The 9,762-nt window shown below is 36.5% G+C and overlaps 1 protein-coding gene across 1 annotated transcript in view; it reads right to left on the bottom strand.

Moving 5' to 3' along the window:
- Positions 1 to 4,771: 4,771 nt before the first annotated feature.
- The window catches only part of EFCAB11 (EF-hand calcium binding domain 11), a 57,957-nt gene continuing 52,966 nt past the window's right edge, over positions 4,772 to 9,762 (bottom strand). Inside the window, exon 6 of the mRNA XM_065751664.1 lies at positions 4,772 to 4,952. Coding sequence (XP_065607736.1) covers positions 4,853 to 4,952 — 100 coding nt within the window. The 3' untranslated portion in view covers positions 4,772 to 4,852. The remainder of the gene's footprint in view (positions 4,953 to 9,762) is intronic.

Raw genomic sequence — 9,762 nt, 5'->3', positions numbered from 1 at the left:
AAAAAAAATCACCTTACATATAAAATGGTTTTAACTTAGAATGTATCTAACAGAATTATGTAACAAAATGCAAACTTGACTGGACATTCTGCAGTGCACATAGGAGTACTCCTCCTTACCATGAGATTTCATCTGACTGAGGCTGAGATTTCCACTGCAGCACAGATAACAAAAATTTTAAACACAAACTCTTTCTGGCTAACCCTACATAGCAAATACCTCAGTGACAGCAGCCATTCAGTGTTCTGATGGCACTGGTGCTGAGGTACTTAGGAACCCCCACAAATTTCTCTTCATAAGAGCTGGAATCAGTCTGATTTTCTACATGAGAAATCTTCACCATATACTTTGTACAAAAATTGTTTGAATTGAAACCACGTTGTCCAGAGATCTGTCTGCCTGGAGGAATCCCGTGCCATTCTTTTGTCTGCCCCTTCACACGACAGCAGCATGTCACTGCCCTGCCTCCTTAAGGGCTCACACCGAACGTTTATTTCTGTTTCTGCATATTTCTAGCTGACACCATGATGCTGGTTGCTAAACTAAGTTTGATCAACATCCACAAACTCACAGCTTAGACTTTAGCCATGGAAAACAGCTCCTAGAGGACACAGTAATGGCAGTACCATTGGCTTTTATTTCAAATTTAAAAAAATCAGACACGCAGAATGGGATGCCTTGTTGCTGTGACTGTTCCTGCTGATGGTCAGCTGGAAGTTCTGAGCCCAGGAGATGAGCTGAGACCATCCCCTTCACAACAGCATATGTACAGAAGAGCATTCATAGCCCTTCAAGTGCAAGTTTTTTTCCCTTCACTCCAGTACAACTGCAAGATGCTTTGGCATCTCTTTGCCATACTGAAAAGGGGTCATCTTCCCGTGGAATCTCACAACCTCTGTCTGCTCAGCCTCACCTCCTACTGATTAGTTAACTACTATGCCAAAGTTCTCTCATATTGTTACTGGCAGTCAGTACACAAAAAGTTATAAAAACAATTTTTTTTTTCCCATTAGGGTAGCTTTCCATTTATAGAACAGTGTTAAAGACTCAAAGCAGGAATACAGCTATAATTCATACTAATTTTGAGACATCATTTTACTGCCAGAGAATGACAAACTGATGTGATAGTAAATGAGAGTTATGCCAATGCTTTTCTTTGAACTGTGACATTTTGTGCGTCAGTTAGTTACCAAGTGTGACTTATCAGCCACCACCCACCCAGCTGATTGAAGATACAAGACACAGTAACACTGCCACAAACCTAAGGTACTAAGTTTTATTTTGGGAAGGGTATAGGGACATACTGAATATTCTATGATGTAGCGCGTGCATTTACTTTTGGATTCTTCTGATTACTGAGTGTATGGATGAAATATTCATTTTCTGATACACCAGGAAAGAAATGAAACAAAGCATTCCAGTGAGGAAAGCCTTGATACTTGGCTCAGTCCTCTGAAGTCTTCTTCAGTCAAAGCTGCCCTGTATTTCACTATCCTACACTGTGCAAGCTACCCCGGATATCAAGTTGCCCAAAGACCACAGATTAACAACTGCTCATTTCATCAATGAAAACATTCAAGTCATTTAAAAGGAAATAACACGTAACTAGATTCCAAGAGCATTAGTGAATTACAGAAATTCCAGGAGAACAAAACAAATACATTTTGAAAGTACGGTTATATAATCTATTTGCTTGAAAGTGGCAGCAACAAGCTAAGTGTACAAAGTATCCACATGAAAATAACGTGAGCAGATTATTGCTCATTTGAAAACTCACAAAATGTTAATGTTCTTTTTCTGGTTATTTTTAACAAGTAAATACTGCTTGTTAAGTAACAGGCATCAGAAAACAAGACAAAAAAAAATCAACACAATAGGAAAGCAAAGGTGCTCTTCAACATGAAAAAGGCAGAACAACAGTAAAACCTGAAGACTCACCTCTGTGTTGTTCCAGTGTGTATCAGTAATTACTTGCTCTTGCGTTCAGCTTTCCACTGGTAGGGGTTCAGTCCCAGTTTGGCTCCCAAGATTCTGCCGAAGATGGTAATCTTCAAACAAAACTTTTTCTTTTTTTTCCCCGAGCTCTTATTATCATCACTAGGAAGTATTGCAAATAAGAACGTAACCTGTTGTTGAGTGCAGATTCCATTTTAAGTAACCCTAGCATTACAGCTGGTGAACTATGCTGATCACAGCTCCACCAATCCTCTCCTGTCAGCCAAAATGGAAGTGATTACATCAGCAACAGAACATACACAAAAATGAAAAGTCTCTTCCACCCAATCCTTGGTTAGCTCACACCTCACTCACCCTATTCAATATTATTCCAAATTATATCAACTTGCAGCAATAGCTGAAGCATTCAGCCATTTATTAATCCAACTCTAATAAACACTGGCTAGTGATTAGCTTTTATTCAGCTATTCAGTAGGGAGAGAATCACCTGAGCCTATTCCATTTCACTCAGCTGTGGTCATCTGCAATTTCTTATCATGAGGCCCTCCTGGGAGGGGAAACAAGAACATGTAGGGATATAAATTTTATTTAAAAAATCATTAAGAGAAAAAAAAAAAGGCTTTGCAACTTGGTAAAATACTTTCAGTGGCCTCTCCTGGATCTTCTCGATAATTCAAGTTCCTACTGACTTAAAAAATCTCTGACAAAATGAGGATTGAGCGTATATAGAAGAAAAGGAAAGAGGGGGCACTTTCTCAAGTTCCCTGCTACAAGTACAAGGCATATATTTCTTAGAAGGAAAAGTATACAGAGACCTTTCTGCCTCTCCTAATCTTCAACAGAAGGTTATTCTTGTACAGCACAGAGTTTATAAAATGCAGATATGGTCAGATATTTACATAGGAAACCACAGTTGGGTTAGAAATACTAATGAAACATCACAGGCTTTCTAATGGCTAAATGGAATCTAGTACTGAAAATAAGATTTCCAGTCAATTGAAGCTTCATATCAGCAGTGTTTCAGGCAGGTATAGGAACTGGACACCTGAGTCAGTAGACTGAAGTACAGTGACCAAAAAACTGTAGTGTAAGTAATAGCACAGTAACCCATCATACTTTTTTTTTTTTTCATGAATGTGTCTAGACCTGTAGCAACTGTCCCTGTGGGATAATAATTCAATCTTCTGTGTCTCAGCTGAGACTGTGATGATATTGCTAATTAACATCCATGATGATGATTCTCTTATGAAAACATTCATCTATTGGGAAATAGCATTTCTAAAGCTAACCCTCAATCTATTAGTAGGTCTTTCCTTTTCTCTTGCAATGATTAGGACAGAAAGCAAGCTATTTGAGTTACAGCTCATTTCATCTAATGGATATCTGGTTCTTGAACGTAGAATCAGATACATCTGCTCATATACTCAGTGCCTTCAATTTCATCCCATTATTTATGTACTATCTGCCTTGCAATTATAGAACTTGGAATTAAAGATTTCACTTGTGTATCTAGTAAGGTACATGCATGTAATTGGAACAGAAAACATAGACGTTATTTTATAAATAATTTGGCCATATATTATATTTTGTCATGCCTCACTGAAGTTGGGAAGATGTTGAAGATTTCTCTTTTGACTTAACAGTACAGCTGATACTGTTTTCCTCTTACTGATCATTATTATTGGCTTATTTATTTACAGTAGCATTGTGTGCTACAGTCTGTAAGTTCACACAAGGAGGGGATTGCTTTTGCACAACTTCAGAAGAAACTTCTAGTCCAAGCAACTTAACAACTGTCAAGAAAACAGAAAAGGAGCAACAGAATGGAACATACGATCAGAGATCAATGCCTATAATGAAATCTCTATCATCTATTACTACTAAAAACAAAACACAAAGGTGGTAGGAAGTAAAGGATCATCAATAAAAGAAATTGAATAGGATTTATCTCACCACAGCACTGCTTGGATGAGTGTATATAAAGTTACAGGAGGCAAGAACATCTCCATAAGCAGTAACTCAATGAAAGAGACCTAGATGGAGGGAGGGAATAAGGAAGGAAAGGAAAGAGAAGGAAGGTAGGTGTGTCCACAGAGATAGATACTTCCTTTTTCTTCTTCTCAACATGCAGAAAATTCTGCACTCCTGCTAAAGCACATACATACAAATTCTTCCCTAATAGTCAGCTGTAGGCTTGAATAGTATTTTCACTCTGCCAGTCTGAGGTTCATAAAGCAGACTAAGTTTCATCCTTAACTCTATTTAGACAATTGTTTCAAAAGGAAATGACTAATTATTCACATTCATTTTATCTTTTTATTATTATTGTTATTATTTTTTCTACACGTACACAGTTCTCAATAATTGCTCAGAATGAAATCTGGTAGATAATTAACTAAAAACTATTAAATTAAAAATAATTTGCAATATAAAAAGAAAAAAATATGAAAGTGAAACAATAATAGAAAGACAAACATACTATTAATTTCTAACAAACAAACATTATCCACCAAAATTTTAATCAGTTTCTATGTATGTGAGATATTTTGGTTGGTCAACAAAAGGCTGTTGACAAATCAAATAAGTACATTTCACTGCTGGAAATCAGAGTCAGTTCTTTTCCATCTGCTAAGCCAAAAAGTACCGAGTTGCAGTTCCTAACTAGACTGACTGGGAACCAACCGAGTTTTCAAATATTTTAAGTATTCTATGCACACATACACATGTAAATTAATACACCCAACTTGTCAACAGTAAATCTTCAAAGGCTGTTCTTCAGAGCTACACTTACAGTCAAAGTTCTTAAAATGCTGGCTGAAACAAATGAAGTTTCATTGATTTTTAAATAACTTGAGATCTAAAGTTTTCACTTTGTCTTTTCACCAAAGAGCAAACTTCAGGCGAAGTACAATGGTGATACTTCATCTTGTCCGTGCTTCATCGCACATTCAAACTCTTTGAAGCTGATGCGACCATCAGAATCCTGATCAACCTCTCTATAAGAGAAAAGAGATCTGCTCTTTAAAACCCAAAAGACATTAAGAGAAACAGAAGTACTTACTGTAGATATTCAATGCCAATATTGTTTTGAAAAGCTCAACTCTTACACATTTGAATTCTATACAAAGAATTAATGAACTGAAATACGCATTTTCCTCTCATATGAGGATCTGAAGGGTTTTTAAAAAGAAATATCACTCTGTTTATTGAAGAGGAAGCAGAAGTGAATTACAAGATACAAATTCTATAAATTTACACTTTTAGCACAAATTTAGCTCTTCTACATCCTCCCTAGTTCCCAAAATTTAATTATCTAGAGAGGAGATCCTCAGAGTTCCACCATACAATATAAAATTCAAGACTTCCAGGTCATAAGATATCATAAGCTTACATTTAAATTTTCCCAAATTGCCCTATAACCTTCCACATTCCTCAAGCAGCTTATTTTGAAACAAAGACTGTGTTAACAGGCCTAGGAGTTGTAGCTGTAAGAAAAAATGCTAAAATGGGTATTCTAATGCTCAGTGGAACACTTCTGAAAAGAAAAACAATTCCTATTTTTATCCCCATGATATAAACTGATAGAGGACAGCAATTCAGTTAATGCCATTAACATACAGGTTTAGCATTTATCAAACACAGTTTAGAAAATTTGATGTAATTACAGATTAGGCTGACAGAATAGTTTTCAGTAAAGTATTTGTCTTCGTTCTGTCTTTCTTATTAGAAACCTGATAATTATATAGAAGTTAACATTTAATTATTAAAAAGCAGTTTTCTTGGAGCTCAAAGTCTGCTCATCATCTCAGAAAATATTTTGTTTATAACAATGTGCAGACCAGCATTCCATTATTGATCTGGAATAATATTTATAACTAATTATGCATAAAATTTGCAGATGACACAAAAATTGGTGGTATTATAGTGCTGCAAACTTTCCCATCACCATTAGTGTTCAACAGCAGTATTCCTACTATCCTGCAGCATGCAAAACAGGATGCATCTTCTACATAGATTAAAAGGAAAATTTCAAAATAATCCAGGCTTAGTGTGCCCTGGAAATCTCAAAGAGATTCTAGATCCTGCAGAGGTATTACAGCATCTCAGTTTTAAAGAAAGCTTCACAAAGTGACAGGATGTACCATTCTATGCTCGTATCCTTAAACATATGCTAGAAATGAAATATTGACTTCTCGTGACATGAAACATTCTCTGAACTTGGTCAGATGAACTTCAGACCTCATGCTGCAACAGTGAACCTCACATGTCCATAAACCTATGAAATGGCACACTACTATTGTGGAAATATGTAAATGAAAGTAATTCTTTCAGTTTACTACTGGCTGTCAGTCAAAACTAAATCATATCCATATTCTGCTGCTTTAGAGGTAATGACAGGTTTGGGATGATGATTACCTATGTGTCTTGGTGGACAACATGACAGCTGATAACTCAACCCGATGAATTTCTTGTCAGAACGGATCCTTTCAAGTACTGTGTGCTACAGTACCAACAAATGCAAACTTATTCACCAGTAAGGGACAAATGCAGGACATAATTACAAACTGGAGATGCTGTATTGGAAAGCTGTAACTGAAAAGGGCTGAGGAGTCATAAAAAGTAATCAAATGAAGATTATTTCCTACTGTGATGCTTTACATAAGAGGGCAAATACAATCCTTGAATGTGTAAGCAGGATAATACCTAAAACAAATATGACTGATTTTATTTCAGAATACAGCATTAGAGAAGTTTTGATGAAAATACTGTGTCTAGTTTCTTCTGCCCACACTTCAAAAATAACACTGAGCAACTAAAAAGAATTGAGAAAATAACTGCAGCAATTGCATGAGTTCTGGAAACGCTGCCTTATAATGAGACATTAAACACTCAGTTCTAAGGAAGATTAGAGAACTGATTCTATCAAATCAAGACCACATATCTCTCTAGGGAAAATATTTCAGACAGTAAATATCTTCTAGAGGAGTAAGGAAAGACATGATAGTAGATACACACTGGAAACCAAAACTAGACAAATTTACATCTTAAATTAGGTTTGTTTTTTTTTATAATGAAGCCGACAAGCTATTGAGATAACTGAACTATGGATTAAGAGACAGTTTCTTTCACTTGAAAATCAAGACAACATAACTTTCTATAAGATATATTCTAGTCAAAAGGAATACTAGGTTTAATTACTTCAGGACTGACTCACTCTGTGGTGGAAATCATTATCCTTTGATTTGCATAGTATGTACCTTAATTACCTGATAAATTATTTAAGCATTCTCCATCAGTAACAGAGCAGAACAGGCATTTCTAGAGATTATCTATATTCATGGTTATAGATAAGTGAAATGAAGCTCTCCCTGAAATTTTAAGCAGGGTTTAAGAACCTGATGAGTTTTGCGACTGAATAATACCACTAACATATATATCCACTATATATCCACTAATATATTCTTACAAAGAAGATATCGGAGATGATGACTGATGGAAGGACGTGTCCTGTTTTCACTTATACATCTCTATTTGTATACTGATGCTTTTCAGACAAACAGAAACCCTGTATTTGAATCTGTTCAGAGGATATATTCTGGACAGGCTGAGATAGCTAGGGCTCGTCAGCCTGGAGAAAGCCATGAAGTGACATAGCAGCCTTTCAGTATCTAAAGGGGAGTTACAGGGAAGAAGGGGACAGACTCCTTTATCAGAGTCTGTGGTAACCAAACAAGAGGAAATGCTTTCAGGCTCAAAGAAGGTAGATGTAGGTTACATCTACGGAAAAAAAATCTTTTACAGTGAGGGTGGTGAGGCACTGTAACAGGTTGCCTAGGAATGTGGCTGATGTTTTGTCCCTGGAGACTTTCAAGGCCAGGCTGGATCAGGCTCTGGGCAACCTGATCTAGCTGTGATGTGATGCAGGGGAGTTGGACTAGATGGCCTTCAGGAGTCCCTTCCAACTGTAGAGATTCTATGACTCTAAAAACAGTCTAGCCATCTCAGGACAGTTCATTTATCCATCCACTGGGTATGTATAGAAGAAAAGGGTGTGTCTAATGATATTCCCTTGTTTGTTTGTTTTTTGTTTTGTTTTGTTTTTTTCCCTGGATATAGTAAATTCAGGGATTTCCTAAACCAGACACGAATGTGTGTATGTAAATATTCTTCATGCATGTTTATTGCATGAATTTTTCTAGCAGCTTTCCATACCCATGTGAAGACCATGGCTGGAACACCTGCTCTATGAATAAGTACCTCCTGTTATTTGTTTTGAAACTGCAAGTCATTTGACATCCCCATATTTTCAAAAGTTAACCACCACTGAAGAATTATTTTAACAAAAAAGCTATTCTGTTTTAATGACAGTACCTATTACTATAACCTGTGTTATTTGTAAGTAAACTATTTCTTATAAACAAAGAAAATAAACAGATTCAAATAATTTTTTTTAACACCATCAGGTATTCTCAGAATTTAATTCTGCAAGACGATTCACAAGCATTCTAGGTTACAGCTGACAGTCTGGCTAAGCCAAAGTTAAAGGAAGTGCAGCATCACCAGAAGTTGAGTGCGGGGGAATGATCACCTCCCTGTCCCAGTTGGCAACACTACTTCTGATACAAGGCAGGATGCCGTTGGCCTTCTTGGCCACCTGAGCACACTGCTGGCTCATGTTCACCTGAGCATCAACCAATACTCCCAGTTCTGTTTCTTCTACTGTCTTCCAGTCACTTTGCCCTGTGCCTGTAGCATTCCCTGGGATTGCTGTGACCAAAGTGCAGGACATGGCACTTTGTCTTGTTGAACCTCATCCCATTGGCCTCAGCCCAGTGATCCAGCCTCTCCAAATCACTCTGTAGGGCCTTTTCTACCCCATTTATGTTCATTATGTGTGTTCTCATATGAGCTTCATTTGGAAGTTGGTCTTGAAAAATGGCTCTCTTCTTCATATGGTGTTCTACATTCCAAAAGCCACCAAATGACTCTTTGAATTAAGTATCATCTTCTGAACAACCTTTCAGCAGAGATTATCAAGATATGCTTGCTGATACATGACTAATAAACCAGTAAGTAGTTAGCTTTTGTGATCTGAAGAAATGCTGTCTTATTCAAATGTTATGGATTTTTGAAACTTTGCCAGAAGTTGTCTAAAAGCCAGAATGGCCTTGGAGTGTTAAAGTTTCCTTTTTTTCTAGCTGAAACCAGTGATACATTCACTCTTATGATTATGAAAATACTTTGTCACAGCATATTGATCTTTATTTCACAAACTACTACTCATTTAACATTCTTAGTAAAATATATAGAGATGTTTCAAGGTACGCGGCGCTGTGGGTAGACTGTGTGATCTTTCTTTGAAAATTGAGTAATAATCACCATCACAAGTTGCTGACTGTGAGATATAAATTATTCTTTTATACAATTAGGTAGTTGAAGACTCCCCAAATCACCTAAGTGTATTTTCATTGCAAACTGGATTAGATAAACGGTACTTCCCATCTGACAGGAATATTTTAACGTAAATCTAAGTAGAGTAAATGAATAGCTTAAAAGACTAACGTCAGTATAATTTGCCTCTTGAAGTTTCATGTTTATTAATTCACGGAAATTAGTACTTATCAGAAAAGTATCCACATGCAAATAATGCTTATTCATTTATAAATAACTGTATACATTAAGCAGGCACACAAGCTTTTTCCCACTATCCCCAAAACAATTCACACGTGGTCAGATCTTGCAGCTCTTAAGACAAAAACACCCACTAAAAGCAACAAATACAGAATTTGGACATAATATGTCTAT

This window comes from Cyrtonyx montezumae, unplaced genomic scaffold (assembly GCF_038088225.1).
Source record: "Cyrtonyx montezumae isolate F1298 unplaced genomic scaffold, pur_monq_1.0 scaffold_10, whole genome shotgun sequence".
In the NCBI taxonomy this organism is placed as follows: domain Eukaryota; kingdom Metazoa; phylum Chordata; class Aves; order Galliformes; family Odontophoridae; genus Cyrtonyx; species Cyrtonyx montezumae.
The sequence above is the reverse complement of the archived record's forward strand: the minus strand, read 5'-3'. Positions and strand labels throughout refer to the sequence as shown.